We start from the raw sequence: 18,037 nt of genomic DNA, 5'->3' as shown, positions 1-18,037 counted from the left end.
GATCATTTGATGGATTGATGCAGCAAATACCTCTATTGCAAAAAGAAGTGCTGCGACAAGCTTGAAGTCTGAACGGAAATATTCAACCAGGAAAAGGTCAGTTTCTATAATGAAAATCACTGCAGAGGATGTGTGTGAGGGAGTGGATGCTTATGAGGGGAAAGGAGAAAAGGACCTGAAGGTATTAGGTGGGTAAAGAAAGTGTAAGGAAAGAGGACCAGCAGGAACAGTTGAGGAGATGAAGGATTGGTGAAGTAAAACCTACACTTTTCTTTACAGTATGGCTACAAGGGTAGCTGTTGCTCACTCATAAGCATGCCTAGATTGTTTTGAGATAAGATGTGTTGGAGCACTGAAGTTAGCTCTCTTTATAGGACTTAATTATAAAAGGGGCCAGCATCACTAAAAACAAAAGCGAATGCACACCAGTGATGACACTTTTATGTTTCCATGTGCTCTAATGTCACGAAATAAAACCATAAATGGTCCTTTTATCCACCTACTGGACTGAAGGACCAATGCCGAAACGGGTCACAAAGCTGCCTTAGTAGGGTTCACTGTTCCTGGCCGAAATTACTTCAGTAACACATTTCCAATGCAACGAAGCACAACTTTCACTTCTAGCAGTCTTATCGGTTGCTTACCACCAGCCACACAGCCACCAGGCACTGTAAATTTATCCACCCGGAAGACCCAGCGGCCTGGAGTTCCGACATTGGACGTGGATGCAATGTTAACAATGTCTGCCGTCCTAGAGCCTGGGATGTTGAAGTAGTGCTCCAAGTCTCCAGTATTGAATCCAGCCTACAGGAAGATAAACTCCATCAATAAGTGGCACTAACTCAAGGGAGAGAAGAGTAGCACTAAGAAGGATAGCAACATACATGAGTACCAAAAAAGAAGACAGAAATACCTGCTATATAGACACAGAAAGAAATACATGGTAAGAAAAGTATGTAAAATAGATTGGAAAAGATACGCAGGAGGAACAAAAACTAGTGCAATGGAGAAGAGGGACTAATCATTTAAAAGTGAAGGATTAGAGAATTTACAAGAAAAGTTGGAATTGTAAGAAAAAATACAAAGCTAAGTGGTGAAACAAAGAGACAGAGAAAGAAAGAGAGAGACAATTCCCCCATAACATACTCAATTATGGAAATTCAATTTGATTCTCGTTTCAGTGGTAAAAATGTATTTCCTGGATTCCTTAGGTTTGGCCTAATACTCTCATATTTTGAAAATTGTCTTATTGGCACCAACTTTGTAACTTATTTAGTGAAAAGTGAGACATCATCAGCCTTTACCTCCTCTACAATTGAGTTTTCTCCACTGGTGACGCAGCTATAACTTATAAAGTTTGCAGCATTCTCTGCAGTCAAGAGGCTAGAGAGGTAGTGCTCAAGTTTAATCAAAAAGGTTTTCCAGTATCGAGTTGAGCCTCACCCAGCGCAAGCAGCAATATTTAATTTACCAGATTACTTTGTTCAAATTGACTTTTCTGTCAATGATATAACAACATTTTAATGTGTGTGTGTGTGTTCACTTAGTTATTGTACTACTTCACTCAGAGCGTAAGGAGCACAATATCTAACTTAAGCATTGTCGTAAATAATTTAAAATAATAATTTAAAATTATTTTTAATTTAGTTTTAGGGGAAAATGTAGTTGACAGATAGGGTTACCGTTTTACTTATGTAATATAATCATTTTAATTACATAACATTTGCGGTTAGAGTTAGTATTAATATAACTGAATATAAGTAAATGAGAAACAAAAGAATTATAGATTGGATAAAATTTTCGTTACTTCACTTTTTTAAAACACGTTTTATTTATGTTGAGAATGCAACTTAGCCCACGTGGCCTACATTGAATTGACCTAATAGAAGAAAGAAACAGACACATTAAAAAATACCAGGCCTTTATAGCCCCCTTCTCCCCCCTCCCTCATTGCCTCTACCAGATAAAGAGGGTCGAAATAATAGACCGAACATCCCGCTCCTACTTGGCCTGCCCCCTTCCCGGAATGTTCAATTGATTGTCATCAGGTGAGTAGCCAATGTGAAGGGCTGGGCACAGAGCTATACCTCTAAAGTCAGCCCATCCCTTCCATATCTTGTGGTATTTATGGAGCAACCTCTCGCTTATATACTGTCACATCCAACCCCTTCTTCCATCCACCACCGATGGGGGGCAAGGGGGGAAGCGGGGGGCTGCTGTCCTGGATTCCCTTTTATTACTTGAATTTCATAATAAATATAAGTTTATATTTTCAATTTTTTCAATATGAGTAAAATTATTATACATTAATTTTAGGGATTATAATATAACATAATGTAATTTATGGTTGGGTTACGGATGGTCTAAATGAAAATTGGTAGAGAAGCACACCTATTTGAACCTAATCTTTAAATTTATATTGTGATTTGAACTCTTTTTTTCATCCAAACTTAACTTTATTTAATCCTAGCGAGCTGTAGTGGTAGCACGTTTGTCTGAACCGTGCCTTCACTAAAACCTACCTATCAAGAACCCACAGGGCTTAACCACTACACTCTGTAGCTATGGTGAATACCCAACTCTAATTATGTTTTCAAACTATATACTTCTTGTTCAAACTAATTAGCCCTCTTAGTTGAACTGTTTTACAATTCGACACTAACAAAATATCTTTACATAAATGTTCATTTTTACTTTGCCATAATTCTTTGAAAAAGTAAAACACATGGATACATCAAAACATAATGTCCCAAAATTCATAAGCAAGTCCAGAACCCACCAATGAGGTCGATAGTGACGGAATGTGGAACTTTATTTGAGCCTTAGGGCCAATATATTGACAATGTTCTTCAACCATTTTTCCAAATGTGCCCGTCATACGTAAAGGACACGACATATTTCCTACTAAAAATTGGAGGAGTCATCCCAACACAAAACATGATTCTATGTACAGTGGACGTGAAAGCGTTGTACACGTCTATTCCACACCAAGCTGGCATAGAGGCTGTCGAATGGGCTTTACTGCGCCAATCAATAATCAGAGCTTAAAAAGTGTTTATTTTAGAGATTCTACATTTTTGTTTGTACCACAGGTATTTTGTATGGGAAGAACAATTTTTCCTGCAACAGGAAGGAACATCTATGGGATTTGCTGGGGCTCCAGCATATGCCAACACTTTTATGGCTAAATTCGATTCGGACTACATTTACAATGATCCAGAATGGCAAGAGCATACAATGCTTTATTGTAGGTTCATTGATGACATTTGTTTTACTGTGGACAGAAAGTAAACAGAAATTGGAGAATAAGATGTTGCAACTCAATGGTTATGATGAAAACATTCAATTCACACATACTATCAGTGATTCAAAGATTGCATTTCTGGATGTTATTATTTTCAGTGGAACCTACAAAGATATGTACTGCAGTTTTTAGAAAAGAAACCGATGTTAATAATGCTTTACAGTACCAAAGATTTCATCCTCCAAGTTTGAAAAAGAACCTCATCTTTTCACAATTTATGAGATTGAAAAGAATTTGCTCTGAACCTAATGACTTTGAACTACACTTGGGACTCCAACAACAAAAGTACAGAGAAAGCGGGTACCCCCAAGAATTATTGGACCACACAAAAACTCGCATTTCAGCATTGGAGCGGAATAACTTGCTAAAACAGAAACCCAAAGACAAAACTGAGAGACATGTATCTGTGTCGAAATTTTCTACAAGTTCACAAAAAATTAAAAACATCATAAACCAACACTGGGATCTACTAGAGAATGAGCCAGATTTTCAAGGGATTTTTCGAAGTAAACCTTTGTTTGCGTTCATCAGGTCTAAGTATTTAAAGGAGATTCTAAAGTTTTCATCAAAACAGAAACAACAGAATGCATATAGAGGAATGAAGAAGTGTACTAACTGCGTACATTGCAATAATGTAATAGTAGGAGCCAATATCCATCATCCACTGACTGGAGAAGACATCAAATTATTTCACAACTCAGACTGCAATTCGATGAATTTGATCTACTACATAAAGTGCCCATGCGGTAAATTGTATGTAGGTAAGACAGAGAGAAAATTAAAAATAAGAATCTCTGAACATAAAAGTACAATTAGGAATCAAAACAAAAAGAGCAGTTTACCACACATTGGATGGAAGCAAGGCACAGCATAGCACAGCTGCAGTTCTCAGTGCTAGAGCAAGTCAAACTCCTTGAGGGTACGGATCTCACTAGATCCCTCCTTCAAAGAGAGATATACTGGATTAAAAGGCTCCAAACTCAGGATCCCAAGGGGTTGAACGAACTAATAGATTTCGCATGTTTTTTGTAATGATCTTTATTGCATTGCTCTGTGACTGTTGACACGTGTAACACTTGAAAAGTTTACATTGGGGTTCGAGCTGATTGACATGTTTTTATAAGTCAGTACACCTTTCATTACTGTGTATTTATTTTTCATTATTTTTCACTTTCTTTACCACCTTTGGTTTCATTCTGAATATATAGTTGTTGTTTTGTTTGCGCCGGGAATAGATAAAGTTTTGTTGATGTTATAATGATTGTCTAGCTTATCAGATACAGCGTGTTGATTTTCAGGGCTGATGTAGTATGGAATTCTTATCACTCCAGATAGCACCTCTCACCATGTTTAATTTTGACTAGCATGAGGGTTTTTAGTATTTCACCTGCACACAATGTCGAATGTACCTCTTCTAAGATGGCGCTGGAGTAAGATACTGGTTAGTCCTTTGTTGATGTCGACCCTAGGGTCGGGTTGTTTTAGGACGCGAGAGAGAGAAACATTGTCATAACATTGCCGACGAGTCGGGGCTAACGGCAGAAGATGTTGCAGTAAAGGATAGAGAAAGAGACTGGTCTTTAAACACAGGTACGAGGTATAGATGTCGAGTAAGCCGCGTTTTTCACCCGTAATTGACGTGAGTTGTTTGTTTACAGACTCATCTGGGAGTATTTCTTGTTGCGAATAATACTAGGAACCAATGGACGTTTCCTTGTTCATTCACTACTGCGGAGGTAAGAGGCTGTAATTCTAGAGCAGCAGCGCGTTTGTGCGCATATCAGAGATGATAATTCAATGGGATTTCATTTTATTTTTCCATTCCAGCTTTGGAGGTCGCTCTCACAGATGCTGGTTAGCTTAAGTCGGTGATTTGTTTTTTTTAGAGTGATGATACACAGAGGGGTGAGGTGAAGGGCCTTTCCTGTTTTAATTTTTGAAAGGCAACTGTACAGATGATTAATCATGATACGTTTTTGGATTAGATTTTGAGTGATTTTCTGTGTTGTTTGAATAGCGCAAGTTGAAATAGATGCTGAACACTGTTTATGTATAATTTTTGTAGATTGATTAGGCTCCTGATGAAGGGCCAATCTTCGGCCCGAAATGCATTGAGCCAGCAGCAGACAACTGAAGAAGACAATTGCAATGATATATTGTTTGTTTAAACGCATTTATGATTATTGGAACATTATGTTTTGATGTATCCGTGTGTTTTACTTATTCAAAGAATTATGGCAAAGTAAAAATGAATATTTATGTAAAGATATTTTGTTTGTGTCGAATTGTAAAACAGTTCAACTAAGAGGGCTAATTAGTTTGAACAAGAAGTATATAGTTTGAAAACATAATTAGAGTTGGGTATTCACCATAGTTACAGAGCGTAGTGGTCGAGCCCTATGGGTTCGAGATAGGTGGGTTACGGATGGTGTCACAAATAAGTAACAGAGGCCCTGATTTAGAGGTTGGTGGGTATTCTGTCACAAACTTGATGGATATTCCTAATCTATCCCCAAAAATGTTATTCTAGCCCATAACCTTTAACTGGCACGACACAAAATGTATTAAATGGACTAATTTCAGTTAGATTTAGGGTTTAGGTTTCTAGTACTTTTAAGATAGATATATTGCATTTGAATAACAAACTGGGAAATGGTTAGCATCGTGGTAAAGTTAAGGGATTGGGGATAAAGTGAAAGGTTGATGAAATAAATTAGACAAAATAAAGGTAATTTCAATGATGGAGATGGGCGAAATATAAGATACAGGCATGGGGAAGATAAGTTAGTTAAAGTAAAGATACAAAGTGATGTGGAAAGGGGGGACGAGGAGCCAAATAAAGGTCCAGTGACTCGTGCTCCTGAACGTTACTATTAAATCTCCCAGGAGTCCCTGTTCCTATGGAAAAGGAATAAAGAGAGAAACACTATGGTCATTCTAATACTATGTTTGCTGGGAACAGTGTGTCTTGATCTTGGAGCCCTCACACACCCCAAAGGATGTCATGCTTCATCATTGAGCAATGTTGTCGGGCCGGCACTGCAATGCCCTAGGGTCCCCCAAGGGTCACTCTATTGGAAGATAAAGCTGTATGGGTGCGTGGGGGTGAGTGGCAGTAATGTCCTAAAAGATGATTGGAAGGGTGGCTAAACAATTTATTAGAGAAAACGTCCCTCTGCCAGCAGTAAAAAAACAGAAGGTTGTGCTGCTTAGAGGGAGATAATGGCACTCAGTAGCTGGAAGAATGTAGCATGCCCATACTGGACACATTTAATGGTCAACATGTTTCGCGCTAGTTATTGGTCTCGGGAGGAGATCCAAGGCGCTTCTTTAGGACCAGAAACAGTGCAGTGGGTAGAAAAAACAATAAATGGCATGTAACTATTATTTAGTGCCACTGAAAAGAGATACAGTATTCTAGATAGGAAGGGAAAGATACCTAGGAGATGCAGCTGCGGTATCCTCGAGACAGTTTCTCGTAGGTAAGAAAGGCCCAATCACCTACCGGACCTCAAGCCATCTCCGTCTCTCTACCATTTTCCAAACCATTAAATGGATTTAGGAAATAATAACTAACTTCTATTTGTAAGGTACATCTTAAAGGAGTCCCTTCCTAATACCGGTTCCTTATGGAACATTAATGTTTTGTATTTGAAATAGAGTTGCACAACATTATTCTTTTACCAATACCTCAAAGGGGAAGTACATACATTTAGAAACAGAAAGGGATCCCCAAGGAACTGATTCCCCTTTGTAAATGTTGACAAAAACGTTTGCAAAACTGTTCATTTGATTTAAATGCATCCAGATTTCTTTAAAAAAAATCTATATTAAGAAAAAAAAGATTGTTTTATTTAAAAGCACTCAGAATCAAGGTGTTTTGCTGACCCCAGAAGGCCGCCATCCCTGTAATGGCAGCGAATTGTTGTGGATCACAACATCATTAATACCTATCTCATTAATATTCATACAATAGTTCCAATTGTAACCCACTACTATTCAGCATGTTGGGCACTGAGCTAATAGCTCAGTGCCCAACATGCTAATAGCTCAGTGCCCAACATGCTGAATAGTAGTGGGTTACAATTGGAACTATTGTATGAATATTAATGAGGTAGGTATTAATGATGTTGTGATCCACAACAATTCGCTGCCATTACAGGGATGGAGGCCTTCTGGGGTCAGCAAAACATCATGATTCTGAGTGCTTTTAAATAAAACAATCTTTTTTTTCTTAATATGGATTTTTTTTAATGAAATCCAGATGCATTTAAAAGGTCAGGTCACAGAATACAAATGAATTCAGTAGAAGTCAGTGCTAAATTGTGACCATTTTTACTAAATACATTATTAGTTCATGATGCCCTGTATACACTAACGCATTTTCCCATTGACAGTGGATGCCTAAAACCCTTTGCTCTATCAGGGGGACCAACATAGGGAATCAGGATCCACTTAAAAAACGAGCGAGATGGCCATGAACAGTAGAATAAAGGAATAAATTGTAAAGGGAAAGTAACAGAGAGAGATTAGACTGATGCTTGAAGGTAAAAGAAAAAAAAAGATTGTATTAAGAGACATATGATTTGATGATATTGGAAAGGAGGAAAAAAATAAAAAGTCATAAATTCCAGAGACCTTCCAAAGCAGCACAATTAAAAATCGGTGAGAGATTGTTTGAGAGGATTTACATTTCCTTATAAGAAGAATTAACATTAGGACTGAAACACAGATGAGAATTGCATAAGCAATAGTACAAAGTAGCAGAGATGCCAAAGGGGAAAACAACTGGGTATTCTGTACTTAAAGCACAAAAGGTCAAGTGACTAGATTTCTAAGAACCAGATGGAAACCCCTAATAAACATTGGACAATAATTCCAAGTTTTGTAAGTTTGGTAATTTATGCAGTGCACATGAATAGAGGAACTTTCTGATGGTATTCTTCCAGATCTGTTCAGCCTCACTAAGGGCATATTTCAAGAATTGAATTGAATTTGAATTTAAAATATTTATTAAGCGCAACGTTCACCATGCGGTTTCTTGGCGCTGTGGAGGCAAAATTAGCAGTAACACAACAAAACTAAAGGGGTGACAGGGAAGGAGAGGACGTTACATTGGGAAAGCCTGGGTAAAAAGAAGGGTCTTAAGATCTTTTCGGAAGACAGAGTAGTGTGTAGCCAGACGCAAATGATCAGGGAGGGAATTCCAAAAAGAAGGTGCCAGTACAGAAAAATTGGATCCGCCCCATTTCTTGCGTCTATACCGGGGGACCTGGAGAAGTGATTGGGTGGATGACCGCAGCTCGCGAACAGGGGTGTATTCTTTGAGTAGAGAAGAAATGAAGGCAGGGGCAGTCCCTTGACGTGCCTGGAAGACCATGCATCCAGTCTTAAAAAGAGATCGCTCCTTAACGGGCAGCCAATGTAGTGCTTTCAACAGGGGGGTAGAGTGATGAAAGCGGGGAAGACCATAAATCAATCTGGCCGCCTGGTTTTGAACCAGCTGGAGCTTCTGCAGACTATAGGCCGGGATACCGTTGTAAAGGGCATTAGCATAGTCCAGCCGGGATACAACCAGAGCGGACATGATTAACCTAAGAGCGGAAGGAGAAAAGAAACGAGAAACAGAGCCGATAGTACGAAGTACGAAAAAACAGGAAGAGACCACAGAACTAATTTGTGAATGAAGGTTGAGATGATTATTGAGTTTGATACCCAGGGTTTTAACTGAAGGAGAAGGTGTAGGAGGGGGTCCCAAGGAAGAGGGCCAAAAGAGAGAGTTCCAGGGACTGGAGGAACCACCTGTAAGGACCAGTTCTGTTTTATCAGGGTTCAACTTCAGATGGTTGTGGTTCATCCAGTCCCTGATGAAAATCATAATAGACTGAAAGTTAGAGATAGAGTGAGAAGAAGAGGACAGATTAAAGATAAGCTGGAGGTCATCTGCATAATTAAACACAGTGACCTCCAGCTGTTGGAGGGCAAAGATCAAAGGATAGATATAGAGATTAAACAGAAGGGGAGAGAGAGAAGAACCCTGAGGGACACCACAAGTGACTTTGAGTTGGGTGGCCGAGAAATCCCCCAACCGAACCGCCTGGGCACGGTCCCTCAGGAAGGACGATAGCCACACCAGGGCTGGGCCCCCGACCCCCGCCGCTCCGACACGGGACAGTAGGATGGTATGATCAACCGTGTCGAAGGCAGCGGAGAGATCGAGGAGCACCAAGGCCTGGTTGTTGTTTTGGTCCATGACCTCCCTGAGATGGTTCAGGACCGATACCACGACGGACTCGGTAGAGTGCCTAGGCCGAAAACCAGCCTGGCGGGACGCAAGACCACCATTGGCTTCCACGTGGGCACTGAGGACTGATGTTACGTGTCGCTCTAGCACCTTGCCCAGATAAGGCAGGAGGGAGATGGGGCGGTAGTTGGCTGGAATGGAAGGGTCCAGCCCAGGCTTCTTGAGGATGGGGACTATGGTGGCAGATTTAAGGGCTGGAGTTACCCCGCCCTGAGCCAGCGAGCTATTGAGGAAAGAAATAGGCGGTTTAGGACAGACCGAATAAATCTGTTGTAGAATGTAGGCTGGGCAGATATCCGCCGGGGAACCAGATTTTATTTTAGGGAGTATTGCAAGGAATGCCTCCTCAGTGAGCGGAGGAAAACAGGAAAGGGAACCGTGGACAATCGGGGGAGTAGGCTCAAAAAAAGCAGGGGAAGGGGGTGGAATATTGGCTCTGATGTTAACAATTTTTTCTAAAAAATAAGTGTTCAAAGAATCACAAAGGGACTGGGAAGGGGAAGGTTTAGGGGTGGCCCTGTCAGAGTAAGCCAAGTCCTGGACAATGGAGAAGATCTCCCTGGATTTATTCTCCGCTGCCAGTATTTTCGCTGAGAAGTAAGTTGTTTTAGCACTCAATATGGCTTTTTTGTAGTCGTTCAGCAAAAATAGATAACACTTTTTTAATGAAGAGCAGTAGTCCATTCTCCAGTGCCTTTCAGCCCGCCGAAGAGTCAGCTTCTTTGCCTTTAAGTCATCACCAAACCAGCGATACAACAAGACAATATTGCAGACAGATGAGCTTTCCTTTGGTGGGTTCTTCAAAGAACAAATAACTTGAATGAGTAATTTGAAGATAACTATAAAATTGATCACAATCCATAGAACATATGATCCAGTTCATGACTTTGTACACTATATAAATGCAGTTGGTAATACTTTTATTAGCAGATCTGTCACTGAGGATAATTAAGTAAGATGCATAAAAGAACTAATAATATTTTGGTCCTACATAACGCATTATAAATTAGTCCAGCAACTGGCTTTCCCAATGTAGTAATCTAGGAAGTTTAGATACTTTGCAAAGTGTCAACAGAATGCCAACAACTAATTGAAATAACATGATGATGTTTTAAAGAGAATAAAAGCTCTCACAATGATGGATGTTTGGGCATACAAGATGTTGTATAGAAGGGTGCATTAAAAGTACTACATATAGAGTGAAGTGTTCTGATTTTATTGTCTGGAAGATACCGATAACCTAACTCCCCCTTATGCTGCCTGAAACTATCAGTACATTCAGACAACCTCAGTTTTCTTTGCAGCATCTGTGACTGCCACAGAGAACAAAGCTGGAGATCAGGTTAATATGTAGCAAACGAAACCTAGGTGTCTAAAAAGAGAAAGACTCTAACTACAACCTTAAAGCCACATACAGTGACTTACTTGGTTAGGAGAAAAACTTCCGGGTAATTAAACAATGAGACAGCTAAAAACACAGGACCATCAGTGATTGTGAGTGAAAACATACACTGGTAGTTTTTCTCCTAACCAAGTAAGTCACTGTATGTGGCTTTAAAGTTGTAGTTAGAGTCTTTCTCTTTTTAGACCCCTAGGTTTTGTTGTTATAGATGTATTGCTCGGGGGAGTATAACCTAGGCGGGTCTTAAAAATATCCCTCAGACTCTTTACCTATCATACTGTTTCTTGGTTAATATGTAGCAAAGTCAGAAAAATAATACAAAAAGGGAAACTAGTTATTACTGAAATTAGGGGATAGGGAAATTGGCAAGATCATGTTAACATACATTCTGCAATGAAGGTGAGAACAGTGAGTCCATTCAAATCATACTGAAGCACATAACCTACAACCAAAGATTTCCCACCAATTTATTAGAGAAATTCGGAACTCATGGTATCTTTAAAATAAACAGAGTGGTACAGTGAGAGTACCCTTTCTATAGCTAAGGCTCCTCGTCAAATACAGCAATTACAGAGGATACCACTCAATTATTTTAGGAAAGTGCATATATAAAAAACAATGTATCCTTTTATTAGACGAAATCAGAAAATTACATGAATTCTCTCAGTTCATCAAACTCCTGACACCCAAAAAGGGAAAGAACCTTTACTTACTTTTCTACCTCATAAAAATTGTCAGTGCAGAAATATCCCTGACTGGATAAACCACCATGCAGTCCAATTACACACAACCAACCTTCATATCCTTAAAATACCTTAACCTTGAGACCAGTCTACAAATCCCTTTCTTGCAAAAATCATCCAAAAATCAGTATCCATGCAATTACTATCATACATCTACAACAATAACTTCTTAAACAGAATTTTAATCTAACTGTAGTAGAGAGGCAGCAACGTTCCAAATAGTGAACGATGTTCACAACACCCTAGCTTCAAAATCTTGCAAAAACGACTTAATTCCAACTATTCCTCTGTATAAAACTGAAAGCTTACAGTGCAGTCCTTAGTCCGCTCTTAGATTGATAGGGGGCAGTTCTTTACTCTCAGGTTGTCCGAAATCAAACTTGACTTCACTCAAAACCCTTCTCTGTTCAGTAACTCTATTCCAGAATTAGCTTTAATGCAAAATGGAAATCTCAGTAGGTGAGAGGAATACCAGAGGCAAAGCCTTAAGATGGAGATCCCAAAAACCAAAAAGACAAAGACAATGAAACAACCATTATCATGCACAGCACAGAGAAACTGTCCTCCCAGACTACCTTAGGCAGATCACCAATGTGCAGGTCATTTTAATTACTCTTTATATATCCACCTTTAAAATCTGTATCTCTCAATCTAGGTTCCGGTATATCTGTAAATATTGTTACTATTTCCAGCCCCTATAGAGAGCCAAAATACCTAATCTGTGTTATCTATTACATTTGAAATGTTCTGATATATTGTCACAATTTGATCCCTGTTCTATTGTGCCCATCACCTGGTGGCTTAACTGTGGAACCTTTCAATGTTCAAATAAGCTTCCAGACCTTCTACTATACCCACATACTGAGTTAAGGGATGTTTGATGATATTTGGAAATTCCAGTGCATGCCCTATCCATGCCGGGTTTAGTGGAGGCCAGTCCGCTTATGTTAAAAACTCAAACACCTAAAATTCCCAGCTCGCTGCTTTGTCTCCACCCCTGCAAGCCAAAGATGGCTAGAAGAATACAGCACACTTTTGGCTGGCAGGTGCTAACCTGCTCAAACATGAAGCATGTGACTATTATGAGCCCTTTTAAGCCCTAGTTCCTTCAGTCTATAGTTGGTCATTGTAGCAGTGTTCCTGTTTGGTTGACCCCTTGTTTCCTGAGTTTCTGAGATATTGCATTTCTTTTTACCTTGATTTCTGAGCTAGCACTATACCTTTACCCTTGAACATTCTTTTTTTCTGTATATCCCTTTTTACAAGTGCCTCCTTTTTTCCGTTTATCTCAGTTCACTTCTCTAGTTTTCTACCTCCCTGTTCTTGCTGTCTTAGATTAGATTTCAGTTCCTTGTGTGTCTAATTATTTGCTCTCTAGTTTTCCGCTCTTTAATGTTAAGTATGTCTCCTTGTTAGCACCTTGTCTATTATAGGCACAGCTGATACCGGCTAGGTGGAATTTCTGCTCCACTGTAAGTATTGTCTTTCATTTACTTTTATAACATCACCACATGTATCAGCTGTGCAAACCCTGGCTTTGCCTATATATCTCATATGTGGGAATTTGCAGTCAGTATGTGTAAAAGTAATTGTGGGAGAGGAGCTTAATGAGCTTTAGTCTTACCTGAGTGCTTTACACATTCCCTTTATTGTTAATATTGTTATATGTATACGTGGCTTGTACTTCTATCCTGTGTGTGTGATAGTCTGAATATCAAATTGCCTCTTGAGTGCCTGTTCTTAATGAGTCTTATCCTTCTTGTGCCCTTATGCAGAGGTTCCTCTTTGAATCTCACTTCTCCTCTGACACTCTGTGTGATTATAGGCGACTCTGTACCCCAGATTCTGTTTTTTCTACCTTGACGAAAGTCCTAGCCAAAGCTCCTAGCATATATAAACATCTTCATTAAATGAAATAGTTAGGAATAGCTTTGTCTTTGGAGTTAATATTTGTACAATGAGGAAAATTACTACTTTATACATTTCAATTTAAATCATATATTCCTAAAAGTATTTTATTTCAATTTAAAATTATTAATAGGGTGATCATCGATTTCAATTCAAGTTATTTTAGAATTAGAATTAGCATTAGGTTTCGATTATTTTTTTTTCTATTTAAATGAATGAAAATGAATTAGGGAAAGAAGTAGAGTTAGCAATGTTGGTCCTGATTAGGGTAAATATTTATATGTATTTAATTAAATGAATCAAGGCTGAGGTTTATACTGATTGATTTAATTTACTTTAAACGTATGTAGGGATAGTGTTTTTGATAACTATTTAAACACATATAATATTTAATATTAACAAATGCATTATAATTAGGGGGGTAATATAATTAAATATAAACTACTTATAATCATTTTAAACCAATTTACAAAGGTCAAGGTAGCTGTAGGGTTGGGGTTATTTGGTTAATGTAATGTCAAAATACATTGAAAACCTAGATAAGGTAGTTGCTGTTAAGGTAGTCAAAAAGATGTCGTTGTTTCTCGAGATAGTAACATACATCTGTTATATTAGTTTGCTTGGCAAGATGAACAGGGAAAAGGGTAAAAAGTGATGAACCTATCTGAATATGATACATTTAAATGGATAATTAATGATAAGGCTTGTGGCAGCTGGAGTGAAGAAACCATTGATCTTCTACTTGGCTTACCTGGGCTGCGGTGCCCCCCAATCCTGTGAGGTGATTTCCTCCGCTGGCTGTCCCTGTGGTCCAGCTTATATCGGCATAGTTCAGGATAATGAAGTACATCTTTGAATCACCGGCCAGAACAGCTTGGAAAGTGTTTGTCAACTTCGGAAGCTAAAGAAAGTAAAGCACCAAATATCAATAAAACCGCCCAGATGGGTCAAAGGTACACCTTGTGCGGTGAAGAAGTAAACAGAGCGGTACATATAGCAGCAGGAGAATGATGAACCTTGTCGGCGCTGTTGGTTGGGAGTAGTCAAGATATTTAGAAATGTGATAAATTGAAATAATGTGTGCGTATAAATCTGTGCAATAAATATAATTGGCAAAATAAGAATGTAAGAGTATGAGTCCAAATGGCCATGTTTGTAGCTAAATAGCAGGCATATATGCAGAATCCTTCAAATGCTGAGCAATATAATTAGTTTTAAACCATAAGGAATACAAGTATTAACTATATTACTAGAAAACTGTCTAAATCCATAAACCAGTTTAATCTAAACTCAACATAATCAATGTTTAATGTTAATTAGATAGGAAACAACATATTTTTTATGTGAGACACAGAAGGTGCCCTCATAATAGTCATAAATAATCCTTCCAATCTTCTCTGTTGATCACTTGAACATACTCTGTGCATACACTCAAGTGTATTGTAACAATCATAAAATGATTTAGTAGTTATTACAGCATATTTCAGCATAAATCTGTGTTTCAGTTGTGAAATAGTTAAGCACAAAATATAAAAAAGTATATGAAAGTGCATTGATGGATGCACGGTCGAGTGGTACAGTGTGGGTGCAAGTCATGCTTAGAGGCTGGCAACTGCATTGTGTTAACTAGTTAAGGAAATATAAAACCAAAATTAGCCAGCTCTAAATCCCTTCTGAAATCAATCTAGTGCTAGTCATGAGGGTAAGAGAGCCTGAAGCCTCTTGCTCTTCGCTCTTCCCTCTACTCAGCCAGTTTTCCCATTTAACTTGCAATACAAAATGTGATTTGTTTCTAGCTACCACAGATCTGGGCACATATTTTAAACATCCGCAGCTTAATAAATATTCCTTCTGTTCATGTACTGCAATGAAGGTACACAATCCCCATTGCATATATGCTTGTGTTGCCACATAACCTTTATTGCTGCATTTGCATAAGTGGAAAACATAGGCATCTTCTCTTGTGAGTGCCCTAAACATTGGAGGTGGCATCTCAGCCTTCACAACTTTTAGAAAGTGTCAACTTTGGGCACTGGATTTCCCCAAATACTCCTACCACAGCTGCAGTCGAAAGCCCACCCCTCATTGCAAGCTTGCTGGATTTTGGTTCTGGGATACTGGAAGTATATAATCTCAAATTTTGGCCTGAACTCCCTATACCTAATTCTGGCCCATGTTGAGCTACAGTTCCTGGGATGGGGATTAGTTATGTAAATCCAGGAAAACCAGGTGAAAATCTGCATGTTTTTCCAGTTTCTCTGAACTAATCTACTAAAATGTACAACCCATTTTAGCAGGTGGTACATTTGAGGGAGAGACCGAGGATGATAGTTAAGTGGGTGCAGACAGCATTTAGGCCAAAGGTAGGCTGTGATCTAGCATGGTGCTGCTGTCCGCTTCCATGGTGGTGCTGGAGGGAGCAGACAGAGACTGGGCTGTGTCTGTGACTGCAGTCTATGCTCATTTCCATCTACATGTATAATCAGTCAAAGGTTCAAAAGGTTCACAATAAGCTTTATTCGATATTAGAAAGAAATATCATATAAGCCTACATAATTATAAAAAATAGACATAAAATTTCAATTTAAAATCATCAAATACACAGTTAAAAAAAGTTTAAAATTCAGAAGTCAGAGGGGACAAAAGTCAATATAAGAAAACTGCATCAATATCACACAGGCCATTCTAAAGATCTCCTAAACTTAATCAATAGTTTTAAAAACTGCTCCATTGTGGATATCACATCTCTGTCTTCGAGTTCTTGTAGACGCTCAAAAGCAATTTTACAAGACCTGAGACCCCACCTCTTGAGTAGGGGTTTCAGTAGGGCTTTCCTCAGTGTCATGTAATATCTACAAAATAGAATGGTATGGATGTTGGATTGTGATGACATATCATCACATGGGCAGGGACAAAGAATCCGAGTCCAATCGTTACATGTAGGAAATGTTACAAGTCTGAAGAAAGAACCCAGTCTAAATCTGGTAAGTAGCATCCTCGAATAACATGAGAAATCCGTGGAGAGATATAATTGTAGACCCTTATGGGATGTCACCCTTTGGTATGTTTGGATGTTTTTATATTGTTTTTGCTTATTCCATCTGATTGTTTCCAGGTGAGCCATTAGGGTCTTTCTTAGGAATTTCCTTGGTATATTTTCCAGTAAAAAAGGATCTGAAAACCACTCCGGTCGCCCAATTTCCTCAAAAAAGTTCTCGACATAAGCCAACCATTTAGATTTGTTCTCATGTTTGGGCCCCTCCAGTTTTAAAATGTCTAATATCAAATCTCTATTCAGAGCAGTCTCAGGGGTGGACCAGATTTTATGCCATAGAAGGAGAGGCTCAGTTTTTATTATGTCTGATATGTACGGGAGATCCAATTCAATGTGCATCATATACACAGAGGTTGCTTTTGTGGTGGCCAAAATGTACCTTAAAAATTGATTTTCCACTGTTTGTATCAATGAAATGTTTTTATCGATTCCCCAAAGGCCAGCCCCATAAGTGGCAGTTGAGACACATTTTGCTTTGTATATAGTTATTAGTTGTTTTATCGGCCTGCCCCCTATTTTTCCCGCAAATTCTCGAACCCCGCCAATGGCTCGAATAAACGCGAGTTTCCTCTTATCAACAGCCGGTTGCCACGAAACTTTTTTATGTAGGCAAATGCCCAAGTATGTGAAAGCCTCCACAGTCTCCAATCTTTGGCCCTCGATGAAAACAGGGCATGGGATTTTTTTGTACTTTTTGTTACATAGCATTGTTTGTGTTTTTCCTATGTTGACTTTCAGGCCCCTATCATTCATGAAGGCAGAAAAAGCAGTAACAGCCTTTTGTAAGCCCACTCTTGATTGAGAGAGAATTGCCGCATCATCTGCATATAGCAGAATTGGGATAGACTGGCCTCCTACTTTTGGGAAGTCACATTCGATGTTTTTAAGATGTTCGCCTATGGCATTTATATAAAGCGAGAAAAGCAGGGGAGCTAAGATGCACCCCTGCCTGACCCCTCTACCAATGCCAAAACGCGGCGAGCATTCTCCCTTCGGGCCAAATCTAACTCTGGCTCCGGCATCTCTATACAGTGCCTTGATAAAAAGGAGGATTGATGGATCTATCCCCAGTTGTTTCAAAATATCCCATAGTTGATCATGCAGGACGCAATCAAATGCTGAGGTAAGATCTATGTACGTTATGTACAGGCTTTGCTTCTTGATATCAACATATTTAGACATGATCAGGTGTAAGTTGAGGGTCTGTTCTGTTGTTCCTCGGCCTGACCGGAAACCATATTGTAAGTTCGATAGTATATTCTCAGCTTCCGTCCATTTGGTTATTCTTTTCAAGATGATGCGCCCTACGATCTTCATTAGG

The 18,037-nt window shown here is 39.0% G+C and overlaps 1 protein-coding gene across 1 annotated transcript in view; it reads right to left on the bottom strand.

Moving 5' to 3' along the window:
- Nucleotides 1–18,037, bottom strand: part of LOC144770637 (alpha-tectorin-like) — a 116,443-nt gene that overhangs the window by 1,702 nt on the left and 96,704 nt on the right. Inside the window, exons 6-7 of the mRNA XM_078655332.1 lie at nucleotides 14,413–14,562; nucleotides 645–804 (exon numbers count right to left, since the gene is read on the bottom strand). Coding sequence (XP_078511458.1) covers nucleotides 645–804; nucleotides 14,413–14,562 — 310 coding nt within the window. The remainder of the gene's footprint in view (nucleotides 1–644; nucleotides 805–14,412; nucleotides 14,563–18,037) is intronic.

This window comes from Lissotriton helveticus, chromosome 7 (assembly GCF_964261635.1).
Source record: "Lissotriton helveticus chromosome 7, aLisHel1.1, whole genome shotgun sequence".
NCBI lineage: Eukaryota > Metazoa > Chordata > Amphibia > Caudata > Salamandridae > Lissotriton > Lissotriton helveticus.
Note: the sequence above shows the minus strand (reverse complement) of the source record. Positions and strands in the feature narration are given on the sequence as shown.